General features: G+C 56.9%; 3 protein-coding genes across 12 annotated transcripts; 1 reads left to right on the top strand and 2 right to left on the bottom strand.

Annotated features, from left to right (window-relative positions):
* Positions 1-2184: 2184 nt before the first annotated feature.
* On the bottom strand, positions 2185-3527 carry NDUFS5 (NADH:ubiquinone oxidoreductase subunit S5). The gene is made up of 2 exons (XM_064471243.1): positions 3191-3527; positions 2185-2483 (listed from the first exon to the last, which is right to left on the bottom strand). Exons 1-2 carry the CDS (start codon positions 3404-3406, stop codon positions 2379-2381), a joined length of 321 nt encoding a protein of 106 aa, XP_064327313.1. The 5' UTR covers positions 3407-3527; the 3' UTR covers positions 2185-2378.
* Positions 3528-4278: 751 nt separating this feature from the next.
* On the bottom strand, positions 4279-10769 carry AZIN2 (antizyme inhibitor 2). 9 transcript variants are annotated; one of them, XM_064471374.1, is made up of 11 exons: positions 9976-10768; positions 9496-9615; positions 9206-9320; positions 7849-8015; positions 7579-7752; positions 6627-6799; positions 6382-6513; positions 5864-6029; positions 5395-5742; positions 4910-5124; positions 4279-4563 (listed from the first exon to the last, which is right to left on the bottom strand). In XM_064471374.1, the coding sequence occupies exons 4-11, from the start codon at positions 7945-7947 to the stop codon at positions 4422-4424; spliced, it is 1449 nt and encodes a 482-aa protein (XP_064327444.1). In that variant the 5' UTR covers positions 7948-8015; positions 9206-9320; positions 9496-9615; positions 9976-10768; the 3' UTR covers positions 4279-4421. The 9 variants fall into 9 exon arrangements, with proteins under 9 accessions (XP_064327444.1, XP_064327447.1, XP_064327450.1 ...); XM_064471377.1 differs by having other exon boundaries at positions 10133-10768; XM_064471380.1 differs by lacking the exon at positions 9496-9615 and having other exon boundaries at positions 5395-5507; positions 5580-5742; positions 6382-6465; positions 10133-10767.
* Positions 10770-10988: 219 nt separating this feature from the next.
* Positions 10989-18439, top strand: AK2 (adenylate kinase 2). 2 transcript variants are annotated; one of them, XM_064471382.1, is made up of 7 exons: positions 10994-11176; positions 11690-11815; positions 13650-13760; positions 13869-13963; positions 14646-14718; positions 15301-15496; positions 17617-18439. In XM_064471382.1, the coding sequence occupies exons 1-7, from the start codon at positions 11051-11053 to the stop codon at positions 17622-17624; spliced, it is 735 nt and encodes a 244-aa protein (XP_064327452.1). In that variant the 5' UTR covers positions 10994-11050; the 3' UTR covers positions 17625-18439. The 2 variants fall into 2 exon arrangements, with proteins under 2 accessions (XP_064327453.1, XP_064327452.1); XM_064471383.1 differs by lacking the exon at positions 17617-18439 and having other exon boundaries at positions 10989-11176; positions 15301-15697.
* Positions 18440-20386: the final 1947 nt, after the last annotated feature.

Here is a 20386-nt window from a genome sequence, read left to right as displayed (position 1 = left end):
GGCGTTTTCACCTGAAACCGTTCACTTTTGTGCCCGTTTCCTCACGCTGCTCTCGCATCTTTCCAGCGTTTCCCTCCGCCGCTGCCCAGGCAGCTCCCCCTCGCCTGCTTTTATAGTCAGAACGCTGTAATCCAGCCGAGTGTCAGCACGAGTACGTAAGTGCTGCCCTGCTCAAACTAATCACCACCAAACAGTTTTCATATCTGAAAGCGCCAAACAAAATCCCTGAGGATTATCAGCCCATTACACGCAGGGAGAGCAGCCTCCGGCAGCCCAGGGCCTCATCGGATCTGGGTTTTGGGGCTCTCCGATGCCGCCCTCCCCCAGCGCGAGGGAGAAACGTGGCTCCATCCAAGACGCAGCCGTGAATTAGCGTGAGCGGAGGGAACCCATCTGGGCCGCAGAAATCGATCCATCTGGGCCTGGGGGAAGGGAATAGGCTCCCGGCAGCACTGGGAAAGGCCGGTTCGGAGGGAGCTGCGGGAGAAGAGCTTGACAAGGAGCAGCAGAAATCCCCAGAAGGCCAAACCCCACTGAGACGGCACCTGCGAGACCGTCGCTGCCACAGCCCGCGTGGAACTGAGGAGAAAACCGGGGAAGTATCTTCCAGCACACATTGTTCAACCACGTGCAAATACCAAACCTCTCCTGGTTCAGGTCTCTGCCCTGAGCACCCCGGGATGGCACAGAGGCCGGGCACGGAGTCCCAAAACCACAGCACCCAGCTGCGGCCCGGCCTATCCGAGGGTGCGGCTCTCCCAGGGTCTGTGCCCAGAGTCAGGGCTCTGTGAGCATCTCCCCACCCCCAGACAGGGTCCGTGTGCCCACCAAGGGGTCTGAGCCCCTGGGAGCTCAAAGCGGCAGCAGCAGCTCCCTCTCTGCAGGCAGAGGAGGCGTCCCAGCCAGGAGAGCTTGGGTTTTCACTCCTGTCACAGTCCACGTTAGGTGATACTTAAATTTCAACTCCCCCCAAATTTCAGGCATGCACTACCTAAACCCAGACTGCTCCTCAAACCAGCTGTTCTCCTCCACCTGGTTAATCATTGACAAGGTGTTTGGAGAAAGAGGAGGTCTGCCACAGCCACCTTCGGCCCTCAGGAGAGGACACCTCTTCTGCAGAAGCGCGCGTCCAAAATACTGCTGATCCACTGGCAAAGGCGTCGGTGGGGCAGGAGTCGGAGACCTGCACCTGCGGCCAGGAGCGACAGCACCGCGCAGCCCCTCGGCACGGCTCGGTGAGGGGCACCGCCATCTCTGCCTGCCGGAGGTTACACCACGCTTGGGTCAACGTTTATCAACCCAACGTGGGGATTTGCGAGGATCAGGGAACTCATAGGCTCCACCTGCATCAAAGATTAAGGGTTAAACCCACAATCACCGGTATTAAGAACATGGATTAAAGCACCGATCTGTCCCCCCTCTACTGACAGGTACTCACCTGCTTTAATGCTGTTACAAAACCGTGCTGGATTTGGTGGAAAAGGGGAAATGCCCGCTGTGGGACTGGAGGAACACTGGCTGCGCTGGGCGTCCCACTGCCAGGGCGCAGTGTGGAGGGCCAGACCACGGCAGGGCCACCCGCCAGCCGCCGCCAGCAGGGCCCAGCGCCGCCGCGGCGCTCAGAGGATCCCACTGACACACAGGATTTCAAAGCAAAGCCCCCAGCAAGGTCTGCCTCCAACACACTGAAAGGGCAGGAGAGAAACTGAATTCATCCGCTACCACCCTGAATCCAGGTGGAAGAGAGTTGTTTTAACCAGGTGTTCACCTCACACACCACTACTGCCAGCAGGAGAGTGACTGGGAACAGCCCAGCACACACCAGACCCATGATCTGGCTGTAAATTAAGATGAAGTTTGGCAGGACAAGCTTGGATAGGTTTGGTTTTTTAACTCTTTCAGATTATTCCTCGTTTCCAGCAGTGACTGCCGCCTGGGAGGCCTGCCCACGGGTCAGCGGGAGGCACGGGCTGCAAGCACAAAGGGAGAACTCACGACAGCCCATGGCACCAGCAGCTGCCGGTGGCTCCCTCCGGCTCCAGGAGCATTTCACCTCCTGCAGGGCACGTCCCCAGCACCGCTGTGGTGTTTTAGGGTGTCTTGAAAGCTCCCCTGGCAGCACCGCTACAGAGAGAGACCCTCGAGCCATGCTTTACTCTGAAAAAAACACAAGACAGAGCCAAATCCTGTTCCGAAGGAGACATTTACTAGCCCAAGCGAGGGTTGATGTGGTGTCACTCCCCTTCAGCAGGGGAGGAGCCCCCACGCAGACCCCACCCCACCACTACAGCATAACCCGGTTGTCCCATGGGTTTTCTTCCCAGAGGAGTTCCACGTCAGCGACTCCACAGGCGACAGACGGCCATGTCCGCCACGAATCAAGGCCGCGCATCCTCTTTGCCCTTGTGGTAGTCGGGCGGCGTGTACTTCCCTTCCTTGATCATCTTGTCCCTCTGCTCAAGGATGGTTCTGAGCCGCACGGCCTGGCAAAGCGCACACAAGAGGGTCATGGCAGACACACAACGGGGTCACAGCAGTCAGGGAAGCACTCTGGTGGGCCCCAGGGCAGGTCCTGGCAGTCCCCAGAACCCATGTGAATGTGGCACCTGTAATAACCCTGCCCTGGGGGGCTCCTCACATCTAACATGTGGGTTTGTGCCTTCTGCCAAAGACTTTAGGGCTTTCAGGCTGTTACAACACATTTTATTACTACTAATAATTGGGTTTTCAGCCCACAGCTGACCAGACAGTATTTTCTCCCCTTGCTGCTGCAGCTGAGGACTGACCGGGGCTGCTGCTGGAGCAGAGGCGGGCCGCATAGGCAGAGAGGAAGGGACTGCGGAGAGCTGAGCCCAAAGCCCAGCCCTTGGGGAAGAGGATGCTGCAGGGCCAGGACCCCTCACCTGCGGGGTGGGGCACGGTGCCTGCCCACCACCAGCCGGGAGGTGGTACCCGGCGGCTCCGGACACCGTCCCAGCGGGGTGCCCGATGACCAGGACCCCCCCCGGCAGCGCCCCCCACCCTGATCCCCCTCCCCAGCCGAGGCCGGAGGCCCCAAACCTTCTCAAGCGCTTGCCCTGGACCCTCAGCACCCTCTCCCCAGCCCGGCCCAAGGCCTCAGGCGTTCCCAGCCCCTCCCCCAGCCCGGCCAGGCCGCCCCCGTGCACCCCCCCCGCCCGGCGGCTCTCACCAGCTTGGTGCGGTGCATGCACTCCATGAAGTCCTCGTACTCGGGCTGGCACTCGCGGCGGGCGCGGGTCTGGCCCAGGCCGTGCCCGCACTCCACCCACTCGCGCTCGAAGGCGTGACAGGCCCCGGCCTTGCCGTAGGGCTGAGGCATGCTCTGCCGCAGCATCCACCGGTCCATATCGATGCCCAGCTGGTTCTGCAAATCCCAGAACGGCATGGCTCCGCGCTTAGTCGCGACACGGACGCTGTCACGACACTGACACCCTCAGAACTAATTACCACCCCCCGCCGAGCTCCGTCCTTCACGGGCCTTTCACGACACTGCCTGCTATCAAGCGCAACGACCGCCGCGACACCCACATCGCGCTTTACGGTTGGCCGAGCCAACGAGACGAGCGGCACGAGCGTCGCTCCCCGCTGACAGCGCACCCTGGCGGGGCGGAGGAGAAGCCTCCCGCCGCGCCCCAGCGCCCCCTGCCGGCCGCTGCGGCAGCCCCCGAGGCTCTCCCAGTACTCCCAGTGTCTTCCCAGTGCTCCCAGTGTCCCATTGCTCCCAGTGCACCCCAACCCCATACTTTAAGGTCCTCCCAGTGCCCCCCAGTTCCCCCAGTTCCCAGCTTTCAGAGTCTTGTGGCATCCTCTTTCCCTGGATTTATGGCCTCCCAGTCTCCATCTCCCCCTGCTGCAGTACCATACCTGTGCAGGACCCCTACCCACACCCCAGGAGCGGGGGGCTTCATCAGGGCTGACGAGCGCTTGGGGACCAAGGGGATGCCGCCGGGCCTGGGTCTTTCCCCCAGAAGCCACCCCCCTATTTCCCTACCCGCCCCAAATCCCAGGGGATGCCTGAACAGCATCCAAGGTTTGGGTGAACGGCCCCACCTTCCCTAACGAGCAAAGCCTCGTTACGCAGCCAACTGCTCATTGCTGACCGATTCTCGGCCGCCTCCAGCGCAGGGCGGGGAGGAAGAGCTGGGGGCTCGCCGCGCTCAGCAGCCATTTATTACCATAACTCTCAAATAAAAAAGAACCCAAACCTGCTTGGCACCACCCACCCACCCGTTCAGTAGGCACACGACACCACACGAGCAGGAGGAACGGGATTTATGGTGCATACTTCAAAGCCCTCGCCCACGGGTTCCCCGTGAGAGCAGAGCGGGGCGATGCCGGCAGCAGGCGCTGCCGCAGCCCGGCTGCCGTGGGACGTTTCCCGCGCCGGGTACCGGTGCTGCTCAGATGATGCTGGCCGGAGTGAAGACCGGGGTGACGCAGAGCGTGTCTGCCATCTCCCAGCCGCAGGACAGCGGGGTGCAGACGCTCTCGCGGTTGTCTTCTGTTTGCGGTGGCTTTCCCTGGAAGAGCTGGATGGCTTTCCTGCAAGTGGGAGACACCCAAGGGGGAGCAAGGGGAAGCAGCCCCTCACAAAATGCTGCAGGATGGGCCCCGGGGAAGGGGGAGGTCAGGGGCATTCACATCCCCCAGAGCAACAGCCCTGTCTACGTGGGCAGAGCTGAGCTGCCTGTGGCTTCCCCAGTGAAAAACTGGCTCAAGTCTGTCCATGTTTAAAAAAAAATGTGAGTTTTGCCTCTGAGGCCAGTTTTTTACCCTGAATCTCCAGGTTCTGGGACTCAGATTTGACCCTCTCCCTTGGGCAAAGAGGGAAAGACAGCGTCTCCCACGGGATTCATCCCTGCCCTGCTCAGACAGGACCGTCTCTTACCAGGCCACGCGGGACATGGCGTAGGTGATCTGTGGCTGGGGACAGCCCCCAAGCACGGATGAGGTTGCAATGGTGTAGGCACCCATATCCTCGAAAATCAGCCAGTCCCCAACCTGCAGCTCGGGCAGCTCCAGGCTGTCAGCAATGCAGTCCTCTGCATGTCCCGGGGGGCCCCAGAGGCTGCTGCTGTGCGCGGGGTGGTCTGGGCAGGGTTTCTGCAGGGGAGAGATGGAGCAGCCGCAGGGGATGAGGACACACTGGTGCCCAGTGACCTGCCTTGTCCCACCTGCCCTGAAGGCCTGACCCTGAGAGCCCATGGCCTCTGGCTACAGCCCTCCTGATTCACCACCATCGCCTCTTCCCACGGCCTCTGCTCTCCTCTGGCACCGAGCCTGGGGCCAGCCACGATGCAAGGGTCAGCTGAGGCGATGGGACGCAACGCAAGGGACCCACTGGACTTTCCTCAAACCGAGCCAGACCCTCACCTTGTGCAGCTGAGGTCTGGGGCAGGGGCTGTCAAACAGGAGGCAGCTGAAGGTGTCATAGATGCCATCGCTAAGGTGATAGACGAGGCTCTTCTTGCCACCAGACTCTTCCTCTGGAGGGGAGCAGGGACAGGGCTCAGCGGGGCTTGGGGACACAGGCGGGCCCATTCCGCTGTCCCACCTACCATCAGAGCCAGGCTGCTCCGTGGGAACCTCTTCCATGGCAGTGATGCTGGCAGCGAAGGTGAAGGCGGAGGTGACGTAGTATCGCCCAGGTCTCGCAACGATCTCCACCCCGCAGCCGTCTGGGAAATACAAGTCCAAGGCAGAGTTTATCATGGCAGCGATCTGGGTGGGAAGAAGATATTCCCTCTCGGTTAGCTTGGTCCCTCTGCAGGGAGCCAGACCCATGGGTGACCCTCCGGCCTCGCTCTCTGCATGCTGGGCACAGGTGTCGGGAGCCGTGTACCTCTTCGAACTGGGCTCTGGTGTCCTCAGTGCCAGGGAATCCCCCTCCAATGTCCAGGAGGTGCATCCGGTAGCCCAGCTCTGTGCCCATCTCGAAGACCAGCTGCGCCGCAGCCACAGACTGAGCGAAGGCCTGGGGCTCCAGACCGCAGCTCCCCAGGTGAAAGCTGAGGGCACAGTCCCTTTTTCAGCAGGGCTCACCCATCCCCAGGGAGCAGTGAGGGGACACAGCACTGGGATTATCACTCACTAAGGACAGCTCTGCGCTTCCCACACACCACCCCGAGTGAGACTGCCTGGCCTGCCCCACAAAGCCCCCCAGACCCTCTCTGAGGGCCAAACCTGCCCCAAACTGGTCCCAACAAGGGTCCCTCCCCAGATCACAACCTCCACCTCACTCCCAGCCAGAGCAGCCAGTGGCTCTGTGGACCCCTGCATTGTTCTGGCAAGGCAGAGCTCCCCACAGTCCCCTCCGACATGGGATAAGCACCCCTATGGAAAAAGGACCAGGTGCTGTACCTGATGCCAACAACCTCCACAGCCTGCTCCTTCGCTGTCTCTAGCAGGTGCCGGCAGGACTTGAGCGTGGTCCCAAACGTCATGCTCGGATGGGTAGAGGGGCTGGAGTCAGCAGCAATACCCAACAACATCCTGCAGAGCAAAGCCACTCTGTGCCTGGGATCTTCAGGCCCTCAGTCACCTCACAGCCATCTCCCCGGCTCCGACTCCAGCCTCCCACTGCAGCGGTGCTGCCAGACACCTACCTGGCATGAGGGTGGCTCCTGGCCACCTTGCTCAGCTCCACCTCGTTATCGAAGGTCATCAGCTGCACGCTGTGGTTGGCTGCGTATTTGATGTGGGCAACCTGCTTGCAGGGGCTGCTGTAGAAGATCTTGTCAGCTGGGACTCCGATGCCTTGAACCCGTGCGATCTCTGCCTGCAGAAAAAGGGCACGCATGTAGGCAGCTCCTCGGGACCGGCACTGCCCACGCCCGGCCACAGCCAGCCCTGGGCCTCGGCCAGCTTGCAGCATCGCGAAGGGCAAACCGCCAGCGTTGCAGCCTGGGCTTTTCCAGGGAAAATCCGCAAGACCTCAAAGGGATCGCAGCATACTTTGTCCTGGCAGGGGCAGGTTGTGGCAAGATGTTTACAAGCGGCATGAGACCAGGAGGAAAGAAAACCAGTGGGTTTAGCAGGCATGGGTTAGGGGCATGTGTACCCTGTGAGCTGCTGTGAGGATTACGGCTGCAGCACTGGTCTGAGCTGTCATGACTTTTTGCACTTTCTCCTCCTGGTAACACGTCTTATTTAATTACATACTAGTGGCTTAACTTTGGATCCTCCCTGGAAATCTGGCGGTGAGCAAATGAGAAGCAGGAGGGAGCAGAGAGCTCTAGGCTCAGCCTGAAAGGCACCAAGATTTGGATGGCTGCGGTAGTGGCACCCCAGGGATGTGCCCTGCCACCAGCCAAGCCTGCCAGCCAGGACACCAGTTCAGAGAAAGGAATGTCAGTCAAAGGGAACAAGCCTGAGTCACCAGGCAGAGAGGACCGGGATTTCTGGGCTGTGCTGGGAGGGTTCTGACAGCAGAGGGAGACTCCTGCCCCTGTAAATGTCATCTAGCAACTGAAAACTTAGGAAAGGAGGGTGAGCTCTGCCACTCTCCCACAAATGCCCAAAGGATGCTCATCCCGAGCTGTCCTCCCATGACCCTACCTTGTTGGTACAGGCGAAGCCTGCCCCCAGCTCAGCCAGCAGCCTTATCACTCCTTCGCTGCTGTTGCACTTAACTGGGAAGTAGGGTTTCACACGGGGCAAGGCCTTCAGGAAATGCAGGTATTTCTTCACAATGTCCCCAAGGTCTGCCACGAAGAAAGCTTGCTGGTCGGTCTAGGAGAAAGCCAGAGTGAGCAGGAGTCGGCTCCCCATGACTGCCTCTGCCGAGGGGGTTCGGCTGCTGGGAGCAGCAGAGCTGCCAGCCCTCACCGCCTGGCACAGCTCCACGAGGAGGTTCTCCAGGAGGTCTCTGGCGGTGAAGCCCTCCTCCACCATCATGAAGTTGGACTCGTTCAAGTACCCATTCATGGTCAAGGTGTGGTGACACTAGTTCAAAGCCTCCTTGAGTAGGGTATAGCTTCTAAGTATGAAACACACTGGAAAAAGAAAGGGAATATTAGAGGCAGGGCCCAGATGCTCCACCAGTGTACACCACCCAGCCTGCACCCCGAGGTGCTCCCTGTGCTTCCCACGGGCCGTACGTGGCAGCACTGCCCTCGGTAGAGCTCTCAGCTGCTCTCCTCCAAACCAGCGCCTCAGCTGAGAGCCCTACTGTGAGTTAAAGCATCTTCTCTAGGGGGAAGAGCTCTGCAGCTCAGAGATTTGTTTTGGCACACAGTAGCCCTGTCTTCTTCAGAGGCAGTTCAGGCACCAACACAGTTAACAACAAAGCCAACTTCTCTGCAAAGCAGATGGCCTATATAAGCCAGAACGTGTCCTTTCATGTTCAGGCATGTAGCTAGATCTGCTGTACCTTGCAGAGGGTGAAGATCCCTTGCGGTTTTCAAACAGCTGAAGACTCAGACCCACCTTCCCAGGCACACAAGCCCCATGAAAAGGGAGGCAGCTTTAAAGAGCACAGCACAGGCCACTCGCTGATGGCAGCTGACCTGGGGACAGTTTGGATCCGTGCTGTGGTTCCAGTTTCACATGTCTCCTGTGACTCAGGGTGTGGAACAAGGGGACAAGGTAAGCTGCACGGTGTTTCCTGGCTCACAGGCTCAGCAGAGCTTTAGCTTTAAGCTCACGTGCTTAGCTTTAACAATCTCCTCCCCTGGTTCTGGCTCATCTCATAACCCAAGGAGCTGAGAAGCTAGCACGAGCTTGCAGGAAACATTTCCACTCCAATAACTCAGATCTAGCTCCAGGGGTCTTATAGGAACATGGTCCCTCTGATCTGAAGCAAGCCGGAGCTTTCAGAGATTTAATTTCTCAGAGCTTTGCATCACTTCCTCCTCTGCAGAGACCTACTTACGACATTTCTGATCAGCACTAGGAGAAAGACCACACTGACCCTGGAGTGGCAGGGTGTTGTAATACATTGAGCAAGCACCACCAGTAAATTCCAGAGAGGGGGAATGAGGAGAAAAAATGGGGTTTGAAGCTCTTAGAATTTCATACTTGTGCAAGGAGAGCAACCCCTCCAGCCTTACCCTTCACTCCCCAAAGACATCGCTAACCAGCACCCAGCCCACCCTGGCCAGGCACAGAAATGATGAGCAATTAAGTGGGTCATTCCTGCCAGCCCTGGGCAAACGTGCCCCAGCCTCAGACGCCCCCTCCTTACCAAGGTCCAACGCCTCCCTCGCGGGTGACTAGGCGCGCTGCCAGGGGGGCCCCCCGAGGAACGCCGAGCTCCCGCAGCACCCCGAGGCACAGCTGCTGCTGGGGGTCCGAGGTCTCTGGGGAGAGGCAGCACGAGGTGTTAGCGGGGGACATGGGCACTGACAGCAGGGTGCCCTCCACCCACCATTCCCAAAACTCAGCATCTACAGGCAGCCCCCAGCGGCCCCCTCTGCACCATGCCAGGCAAGCCAGCTCCCCCAGCAGCCCCACACAGTCCTCCCACCCCATTACCTTAGAAATCATTTAAACAGATTATGCCCATGGATCGCTGAAGAGAACGAACTGGCCCCAGCAGCGGCTGTTTGTCCTGCCCTGGTTCCCTGACTGTCCCAGCCCCTGGACCAGCTATCCCTGCAGAAAAGGGGGGGGGCTCTGCACTCTGTATCCCAGCACCCCCCTCCCAGCTCTGCCTCACAACCGTGGCCATGGCAACCAAACCCAGCCACCCCATTGGCTGAGCTGCCTCCGAGCATCCTTCATTCTTTTCAGGGAACGCTCCCCACCTCACCCACCCCTTCCCAGGGCTGGGGCTGCCCCCAACAGACACCCCAGGCTCTCACTGAGTCCTTGCCACACCAGCAGCTCATTCCCACCCTGACAGCACGAAGGGCTGCAAGCCTGCCCACAGCCCCAGCCCTGGCGCAAGGGCATTCGTGGCTGTGTGTGCACGGTGTGCGCAGGGACCCTTGGGGGGGAGAAAGCCAAAAATACCTCTGAAATATTGCTGCCAGGGAAACGAGGCTTACTGCAGATAAAAGGCTGAGCAGCGCCTGTTTGGCTGGGGAGGTTGTCGGGAAGATGTCAGGGACTGATTCTGCTCTTGTTGCGCTGCTGCCAGTCTCGGTTGGTTCCCCAGCAGCAGACTCACCTCTGCCATATGTGCAGATGTGTCTGGTCCCTCAGTCCTGCCTTTGCCCGCATTTGTGCACCTAGAAACGGCTCCACTGCTCCAGCCCACAACCACCACAGGCTGAGGAAGGGATTTTTTTCTTCTGCTTGTTAATTTGCAATTCCCTCTTCAGTGTTGCTGAGGAGTCAATGTTCTGTGTGTGGAGGGGCAGCTGCATCCACTGAGGAGGTGAGAGGGGCAGACTTATCCTGCGTTCCTGTATTCAACGCTGCGGTGTTGGCTTTGCCATGGACTCTCCTGCAAACCAGGGCCAAGGAAGCTCTTGTCTCCTGTGAGATCCTGGCCTTTTTCCCGGTGCTCTGGCCCAGCACCCAGCCCTGGTTTGCACCATGCAGGATGGAGCGGAGCTCTGGGGAGAGTACCTCGCTGGGAGGAGGGCAGATTGGTACGGGCTCTCAGCAGCGCGGTGCAGAGCACCGCAGGGCCCACTCGTTTCTGGATGTGGTGCCGGGCAGTGCTGGGATACAGAGCCCACGCAGCGCAGCCGAATCCACCCCACGCAGGGGCCGACGGCACACGCAGCGCCACGGGGAGCACGGCGGGCTGCAGCCCGCGCGCTGCCGCCTAGCCACGCCCGCCACCGGTGGAGCCACGCCCGCTGCTGGGAAACCACGCCCACTACTGGAGAAACACCACCCATTACTTGGACAACCCCGCCCACTACTTGAGGAAACCCCGCCCACCAGCGGAGAAAACCCGCCCACTACTGGGAAGCCACACCCCCTACTTGCGGGAACCCCGCCCACTACTTGGGAAACCCCCCCCGTCCCCTACTTGAGAAACCCCGCCGCTAGCTGCGTAACCCCGCCCAGGCGGCGCGCGACGCCGGTGTCCCCGCCCCTCGGCCGCGGGGCTGGCGCGCAGTCGGTGGCGGCCATGGCTCCGAGCGCGCAGGCCGGTGGTGGTGGCGGCGGCGGCAGCGGGAAGGCCCCGGGCCCGGGGCTCCGGCAGGGCATCCGCGCCGTCCTGCTGGGGCCGCCCGGCGCTGGCAAGGGCACGCAGGTGAGGTGGGGGGTGCCGGGCTGAGGGGGCATGGCGGGGGGCCTGAGCCGCCTCCGCAGGGAGGCTCGGTGGGACCGGGCCGCCCGGCCCTCCCCACTACCGGGCCCGGTGTCACCGCCGCCGGCGGGAGGGGCGCGGGTGTCCAGGCCCCCTTTCCCCCGGCGAGGGACTGGGGCGTGCGGCCAGCGCCGTTCTGCAGGGCCCGGGGGTTCCCCTCCGCCGGCGGCTCAGGTGCGCGGACCCGCCGCCCCCAGGGACCGGGGCGCCGGGGCCCTTTGTCCCGGACCCCGTCCCTAGGGGGGCTCCGGTGCCCTGGCCCCGCTCCCGGGGCTCCCGGCACCTCAGGGCTGCGCGGCGGGCTCTGCCATGTGCTGGCCCTTCCCGCTGCCGCGGGTGGGGGCAAGGCCCCACCGGGACGGGGGGTCCCAACCCCGGCTGGGCCTCAGCCCCGTGGTCCTGGCTCGGAACCACCCCGGCGAGCTCACCTCGCCTCATCTCTGTTCTCTCCCGCAGGCTCCGAAGCTGGCCGAGGCCTACTGCGTCTGCCACCTGGCAACCGGGGACATGCTGCGGGCCATGGTGGCCTCGGGGTCCGAGCTGGGCAAGCGGCTCAAGGAGACGATGGATGCGGGGAAGCTGGTGGGTAGCGGTGAGATGTGCTGGGAGGGGAGATGGGCTGGCAGCACCTGGATCGAGAGCCGCCAGAATCCATCTCTTAATTAGAAGCCTTGGTGATAAAACCCAATTAGTGGAGGAAAGGCGGGTTGTAGGGTGAAGGCAGGGGTGGGAGTGGTTCTTATTATCCTGCAGGAGACATATCCTATATAAAAATCATTGCTCTTCCAACTTGCTCCTTGCTTACCAGCAGCCTGTCTGTCCCTGGCTGGTTTTTTCTGCCACAGTGCTTTTATGTTCACGGGGTGCAGTCTGGGTTGTGGCTCCTGAACGTTGAGGGAAGGTTTATCCTTGGAGCTGCAGGATGTTTCAGTCATGCTTTGCGGCTCCTGTGTCCCTTCACATGATGTCTGGACCCCTGTGGGGTGAAAGGTTTTGTTCAGAGGGTTCATCTATGCCCTAGCTCTTGCATAAATGCCATTTGCTCGTAACCGTAAAGTGAAAATAGACTTTGGGGGTGTTGCTGTGGTGGTTAGTGGGTGCTGCATAATGCTTTGTGAGAGAGACAACTTTGGATCCCCAAGAGACAAGTGTGGATCTTTGACGGGTAAATTTTCAGAGGATCTAATTATCTTACCAAAATGACTGAAATATTTTGGGGAAACTTGAAGGACACCAAATTGCAGCGACTTGCCCCAAAGGTAAGCGGTGTGGGGCAGATCTTGGGCATCGCTGCTGGCTGTCGCGGGCTTGTAACGCCCCACGGAGAATCTGCAGGCCCCAGGTAGCAAGAGCGACATGGCTTATCTCCAGCTTTCGCTCAAAGCTTGCATTGCGACACCGAGCCTGCAATATCCCAGCTGGTTATGAAAGATAGGGACGTTATCTGGCAAGGCTGGTGGTATCTGCCACGTGTGTGTGGCAGCCGGCACTGGGCTGCTTTGCAGGTGTATCGTAGCAGTGTACTCTGGCTCTGAGATAACTCAGCTGGGAGCACAGCAGTGTCGGAGCCTGGGATGGGTTTTTATGCTCGATTATGAAGCAGGACCCCTTTCTCTGGAAGGGGTAATCAGGAAGGCACAGAAGTGACTGCTGCTTTGCCCAAACTGCCCCCCCACCCCTATGCTCCAGGGCTCTTGTTTACAAGTGCTGTGACACCCTGATCCCCAGTCCTGCTGGGTCCCAGCTGTGTGTGCTGGAGAAAACAGTGCTGCTGAGGTGAGCTACTCCCAAATAAATAGCTATTGTCAGGGCTGCAGCATCTGGTGGTACTTTCCAAATGCTGTAGTGTACAAAAGGTACCGATCCCAGCTGTATGCTGAGATTGTGGTACGGGAAAAACTGTCCAGTGAGGCCAGAGCTTGTTGGCAATTATTGAGCGTTTACCATCACACGTGGTTTATGACAGTCAATGAGCAACTCACCTGGTTTGCCCTTCCTGGCCATGCCTGCCTGCTGAGGGGTATGTGTAGGTGAAGGTACAAAGTAACAGGAAATAAAGGTTATCTAGGGAATTTGTCTTCAAGCTGGGTCTCCCTTGAAATACGATGACCTTTGTAACAGTGAGGTTACGGCGCTGGTACAAGTCCCTGCACAGGCTGGAGTGTCCCTGGCATGAAACGTCTCATTAGCCGCGTCTTAGGGTTGACAGCCGTGGCACAGAGTGCTTCCCTGACATGGGCAGGTCTGAACATGCAGCTTTCACCCTGCTAACAGCAGTGCCCTGTGCTGTGGCCGCTGCCTCTGGGACCAGGAGCGGCTGTAAGAAGGGGCTGATGCAGCCTGGGCACTGGCATGAGTACAGCAGCTGTGTGTAAAATCAGGATGTTCCTCCTGACTGCCTGTGTGTTCCCTGCAGGTGAGTGATGAGATGGTGGTGGAGCTGATTGAGAACAACCTCGACTCCCCTCCCTGCAAGAACGGCTTCCTCCTGGACGGCTTCCCACGCACAGTGAAGCAGGCTGAAATGGTACGTGAGCTCCTGTTCAGGGACTGCTCTGGCATCTCCCCTTTCCCTGGAGACAGGGGACCCTCGGCTGTGCCTCTGCCCCTCTGAGTTGGGTGCTTTCTGTTGCAGCTGGATGAGCTCCTGGAGAAGAGGAAAGAGAAGCTGGACTCTGTAATTGAGTTCAGCATCCCTGACTCCTTGCTCATCCGGAGAATCACTGGACGGTAATTCTTCTCTCCCAAACACTCAGGGTTTCCTAGTTTAGGGGAAAGCATCCTGATTTTGAATCCTCGTGTCATTCTCACAGTGTTTAGGGCTAGCTGCGGTGCCGGTCTATATTAGATTTCTGCTCTGTTCAAGCCTTCCTGCCCTGATCCCTTGCCTGGTTTCCTGGGTCTGGGCCAGCCTTGAACAGAGCCCCTTCATTGCCCTATAAATAGGGGCTGCCTGTGTGAATCAGCGTCCTTGGTGACCCAGCTCAGCCTTTAAGCCTGATGTCTGACAGCTAATGTCTTGCTTCTCTGGAGCTATTACTGCTCCCTTACGCAGGACGTTGCATGTGCGTTCAGGCACTGCTGAACACCCTGGCCAGGGTCAGCTGTAGTCGTGAGGCACACAGATGTCTCCCACTGTTTGCTGTTGCACTGTGTCACCCTCACCTCCAGGAGCTCACCCCCTTCCCCAGTGAAGCATGAAGTAAAAAACCTGTTTCCATCTCCTAGCGCAGCAGCTTTTTTCAAGTGCCTGAAGAGGCCCTTGATACAGAAATAGCTAGAAGAGATTTTTCTTAATAGAGAAAGGCTAATCGGGTTGCTATAGCAGATGTTTCTGTGCTGTGGAGTGGCAGGTTCAGGAGACCTTGTCCTGGCACCGGGCTACTTTGCTGACACTTGCTTTCTGTCTTAGGCTGATTCACCCAGCAAGTGGCCGCTCTTACCACGAGGAGTTCAGACCCCCGAAAGAGCACATGAAGGACGATGTATGTGAGCTCCCAAGGCCGCAGCTTACGTTGCTTTGGGTTTAGCTGATGCTTTGCAGCGTTCCTGGAAAAACTAATCTCTTTCCTTCTCTCATACCTTCTGTCCTGGCTTTCTGGGGAGCGTGGGGAACTGCCTGGGCAGCCTGAGCCGACGGCACTGCGGGGAGCGAGGCCTGGAGGGATGAGTGAAGGGCATGGCCGTTCTGCAGAGCTGGCCCAGGCTCTGCCAGCCTCAGAACTTGTTGGACTCTGTCCATAGCTGAAGCTGCGGTGGGTTGTGACTGGTTTCCCTCCTGGGGAGCAACTGTAGCCGGTGTCTGCTCTTAAGGCTCCTTTTAGCAAGCAGAGTGGTGTGTAGGGGAAAGACCACGATGCTGAATCCTCTCTTCAGGACTGCTCTAGGACGTGTTTTGTCTGCCCTGGGTTCGCCCCGCTCCCTCCTGCAGACCTGGGGATCGCCTTTGCAGCTCCACATTGTAGCCTGTCTCGGAGGAGGGGAGCAGGGGTTGTCATAGCTGCAGAGAGAAGGGGGGAGCGTGCCAGGCTGCAGCTAGCTGGAGACTGTCCCCTTGCTTCTCCCAGGTCACTGGAGAGCCCCTGATCCGCCGTTCGGACGATAATGAAACAGCCTTGAAAACCCGCCTGAAGGCCTATCACACGCAGACTGCTCCCCTGGTCTCCTACTACAGCAAGCGAGGGATCCATACAACGGTGGATGCCTCCCAGTCTCCCGACATGGTGTTTGCTAACATCCTGGCAGCCTTCTCAAAAGCAACATGTAAAGACCTGGTTATGTTCATTTAGGGCTCCGTCCCAGGATGGAGCTCTCCCTTTTCTCTCTCTGTCTCTCCATCTCTGTCTCTGTCTCTCTGGGGCCAGGGAGGGTGAAGAGCTAAGCAGAGTAGAAGAGGAGGGGACAAGATGATGCAGCCCAGCGCAGGGCTGCGCTCATTCTCTATTAAACAAGCTGTTAACGGTCTCTCTCTCAGTATATGTGAATGTCAGTGTCTGCAGATGCCAGAGGTTTGGCCCCTAGAGGTCGCAGCGAGCCAGAGCACCAGCTGCCCGCTGCCAGAAATGGGGCTTGCATCCCTTTGGGTCAAAAGGCTTTTGTTTAATTCTAGCGCTGTAGCTCCCTGGAAGGAGCTGTACTTTCAGCTCCTCCTGGCTGCTCCACAGGGGACTAGCAGAAGGCTGGAGATCAGGACTGATCAGTGGGGGGAAGGACCTTCACTGGGTGCCGGATAGGTGATGCTCTCTGTCAGCAGCAGGAAATGAAACATGGGGTTGCCTGTGGGAAGCATGTGAAAGGCTGTGTGTGTGTCAGCTGGGGAGCAGCTGCAGGAGGGACATGTTGGCTGTGCACCTCAGTGCAGCCTGCTGCTGCGCGGGGCTGGGTGAGAACTCGTTCTTGTTGTACGTGTTTTTAGTCTCTGTGGGATGGCAGGATATCTGAGAGCACAGCCTGTCTTCCATGCTGATGGGGCTTGTGGGGCAGAAAGAGGCTGGGTGAAAGCTGGGGGCTTTCAGCCTCTCCTCATTTGTGGGCCCCAATACAGCAAATACTAGTGAGGTGCTTTGGGGGTTTTTTAACAACATGAAGTCTCTGGTCAGAGCCTGACAGTCACTGTGTGTGGCAAGTTGGGATCTCCTGAAGACAAGAAAAGGACTTGGGTTTTATCTCTTCACTCTTGCCTTGGCTTTGGCCAAGGAGATGAAAATGTGTTGAGCTTTTCCTGATTGCAAAGTCTAAATCCTTATTGCAAAACACATGATATTTTTTTTTCAAGGCCTGAGAGATGGTGTTATTAACCACTGGCTTAATGTGCCCTTGAGCCAATGACCTTTGTTATGAGATCATGGAAATGTACTTGTTTCTTGAGCAAATCAAACACTCCATCAGGCTGTCCCATTTGAGGAGGCCGTGTGCAGTGTGGTTAGTGCCCCAGCTTCTCAGGGCCATTACGCCGCCACATGGTGACCCTGCAAGGCCGGTGACGACCTTTGACCATGCGGGATTCCAGCCCTTCCTAGAGGACCCTGCTATAAATGCAGATTGGCTCAGATGAAACTTTGTCCTTTGGCCTTCCATGTATGTTTACTGATTTAGTGTTATTGAATACCCTCCTCTTTCGAGGAGACAGCCTGTCTCCCTCCTCTGCACTGAGCTGCTCTGGGCTGTGTGTCCAGATGCCTAATCCTCAGGAATCCCTTGCTCTTTTTCTTAGTAACTTCTCTTTTGTCTGAAAACTGCTTTCTGTCCTCATACATCATTTCCAGGAAAACAACCTCTTCCCTTCCAGCAAACTGGAAATAACACCAGGAACTGAAAGCAGTTGACTTTTGCACTTGAAAGCACATGACTGTGGGGAGACAGGGTTTGAAAGTAAACGGTGCTGGTTTCGTCAGCAACACGCGGTCCCCTGAGATCCCCCAGATGGCCGCTGCCTTGTCAATAGCCTCTGGATTTCCTGTGAAAGGGCAGCCCCGGCACGTGGCGTCAGCGTGCTGGGAGGTCGAGATAGCATTTAGTGTAGGACTGCTGTGCTCCAGCGGGGTGGAGAGGAAAGTGAGAGAGCTGCGCTGGCATCTCGGTGACTGTAGAGGAATTCTGAGTGGAAGTGACTTTTATCTTGGCATCTCGAGAGAGTCAAAGAGGAGAGCTGCAGCCCCCTACGTGCTGCCGTGATGGCAGGAGGGGTTCCTGGCCAGCTGGCGTTCTGGATTTGGTCATGGTTTTACTCCACAGCAAGAACAATGTGTTCTTCCACTCTCTGACCCTTTTCCCCTTTGTGCTCACTTTGCATCCAGCTCGCCAGCTTTTTCCTGCCATAAACCATGATTAATTTTGGGTTTTTCCCTAAATCTATTTTTTTTCTTTGTTCCCATTTATTCCAGCTGAGTGACTCCATGGGCCGGATGAGAGACCACCAAACGCTGCACGCTCTGCTACATCACCCATTGCAGCCCTCCCCTGGGTGCAGGGGAGGCAGGGAGGGCAGCTGGGAGGGGGGTTACAATTGATGGGAGGGGAATAAGGAGGTGGTAGACAAGGGGTTTGGGGGCTGATTTGGTTGGTTTTTGTTTGGGTTTCTTATTCAGCAGAATCATTGTGAAGAGGAGACGGCCTTCTCCTTAAAAATCACAGTTTGGGGAGGCAAAACAATTGTACAGAGTAAAACACCTCTGCCAGTGATCAGACACAGGTCCTTGACCTGTTAGGAGGGTAGGGCTAGATGCTGTTCCAGGCTTCTCCGGGACTTTCAGGGCTTGTCTCGTGGGCTCTTGGTACTCAGAGGCCACTGCAACATTTGCTGTGATTTTTCTGAAGTTGCTTCCTGTCAGCGAGGACCAAAATGAACAAAATGACTCATCATTTCTGAAATGGAAAGGAAAAAAGGATGCCATGGTCTTTTCCTGGAAGTTGTGTTTTTCTTGTTCTGCTGCATTCCTAAACCCTGGCATAGAGACTTCTCAACATTTCTCTGCTGCTGAACAGAGGGGCTGCGGCTCTAGTCCAAGCCTGCCTTACTTGGCAATGGGGTGGCTTTTCTGTGATCTTGACCAAGCTGGAATTCACATAATTCTGAAGAAATGCAAAAGAGACTTTCTTAAATGACTGCAAAAATAACACTTAATTGGTTTTTTGCATTTCTTTTTAGATCAAATGGTGCCTTGTCTAACCTCTGAATCAATAATAAAATAACCCCTTTACATTTTGTATCTGTTGCTGTGTCCTCTTTGACCTGCAGACTGTGGAAGACGAGCAGGCAGGTGACAGCATAGCTGACTAACAACTGAGCTGGGTGGATCCTCGGGCCTGATCCCATCTCAAGGATGTTGTTCTGAGCAGTTGAAAATGTGCCTTGTAATTCCTTTTATCTCTTTTCCTTGCTGAGTGTGTTCCAGTGCTTTGTATCACCATAGCAATGGTGTCTTCTGTTGCTCTTTTCTTCATGCGTGGTGCTGAAAGTGCTGAGCCCCTGTGTATCCTGACCCTTGCTGGTCAGAGCTCCTCTCAAGTATTTTTAACTGATGTAATTCCTAGCCTTTTCCCTCTCCCTTCACATCACCAGTGTGTGGAGGAGCTGATGTTATTTCCTTCTCTCCTCCTGCAGTAACTGGAAGCTACTTATCGTGTCTCCTCATTTGCTTTCTGCCTTTCATGCCTTGTTGCATCCCTCCCTTCCCCTCCACCGGTGCCCCTCTCTACTGTCTCTAGCTATGCGAGGGCAAAAGCTGTAACGCAAGAAACGAGAGCGTTTCCTGGCCTCCCTTTATCCTGCCTCCACAGGGACCCTGACCGTGGCTCTCTGAGGTATCTCAGAGGAAGGCTGTTCTTGGTGATGGAGGATCGCTGTTTTTCCGCAATGCCCTTGTACCCACCCTTGCAGCCCTGCTTGTGTTCAGGGCTTCGGTTTAGGGACTGTGGACAGGCACCAGAAAGGGCCAAGCTGCTGCATATGCCCACTTCCGCCAGAAACTGCTGTTTTTCAGCATAATAGGGCATTCTCAATCCTCTGCCATTCAGTCTCTGTGCTCTGGTGTTGCTATTACCTCTGCATTTAGCATTCTCTCTCTTGAAGGCAAGCTTGTGCCTCTCTGGCGTTGGTGGTGTTCTTCCCTTGTTTCTTTTGAGGGTGAATGTTAAACTGTGCTCTTCCTCGTTGTTTGGGATTGTGTCCTCTACTACTTGCCTGCTGTTGTTTTAAAAACCTGTTCTGCCTGCTCCTCCTGGCCTTCTAGTACGTGGCATGGATAAGTCTTGGCTCCTCTGAGCTGGGCTGCTTCTGTTTGATCCTTGCCTGAGTGTGGAGCATGAAATGAATCGTTGGGCTGCTGTGGGAAAGGCTGCTGCTGGGAGGCTGCTGTAGCTCAAGCCTACATCCTCTGTAGTTGGATCTGTTCTGTGACCTGTCTCTGTCACATTGACCTTGAATGTTTTCCACAGCACATGATGCTCTGCAGGTGCTGTAAATTCCTTCTGTTCAATGATTTCACTCCAAGCTGCTTATCAGGCACTCTTTTGAAAACTGTGTTCATATTTCATACGCGCAATTATTCAGCAACTATAAAAGGGGAAAATTGCTATATATAGCACAAGGACCAGCATCAAATAGGACACTGAATTCTCACTGATAGAGGAAGTGACCTGTTCTCTAATGCAGCAATATTTCTGCTGAAAAGGAACAGCATCTTGGATGGGGGGGAGGGATGAAAAGCCCTGGGCCATCTCTTTCCATTAAAAATGTGCTGCAGTCCTAAAAATACAGTATCTGCCCTTCTCCCTTCCTGATGAAACCATCTGCGAAAGAGAAATTGCAGAAAAACCTTTCACTGTGGATTTGCGGTTAGTAATAATGTGTCCACCGACTCCTGATGGTCTGGTTTGGAGCTGGTCTTAAGCTTCTGATTGATACCTGATCTCTGACCTTGACCTGGGAGTGAGAAGTCACTACAGAGCGCCTGCTGCGGGCAAGTAGCCCAAATCCCTTGTCTGCAGAGAGTTTGTACAATCATGGTACATGTGTGCACAGCTGTGAAACGGAGCACGTGGGGCTGAGGAACAAAGAACTGCCTGAGAGCAATGAATGGAGGGGGTGGAAACAGTGCTGGGGACACAGGTGGTAAGTGCTGTGAGGAAGGTAAGTGCCGGTTTTGTCTGAGC

The sequence above is a fragment of the Phalacrocorax carbo genome, chromosome 22 (genome assembly GCF_963921805.1).
Source record: "Phalacrocorax carbo chromosome 22, bPhaCar2.1, whole genome shotgun sequence".
NCBI lineage: Eukaryota > Metazoa > Chordata > Aves > Suliformes > Phalacrocoracidae > Phalacrocorax > Phalacrocorax carbo.
This window is presented reverse-complemented; position numbering and strand designations above follow the sequence as displayed.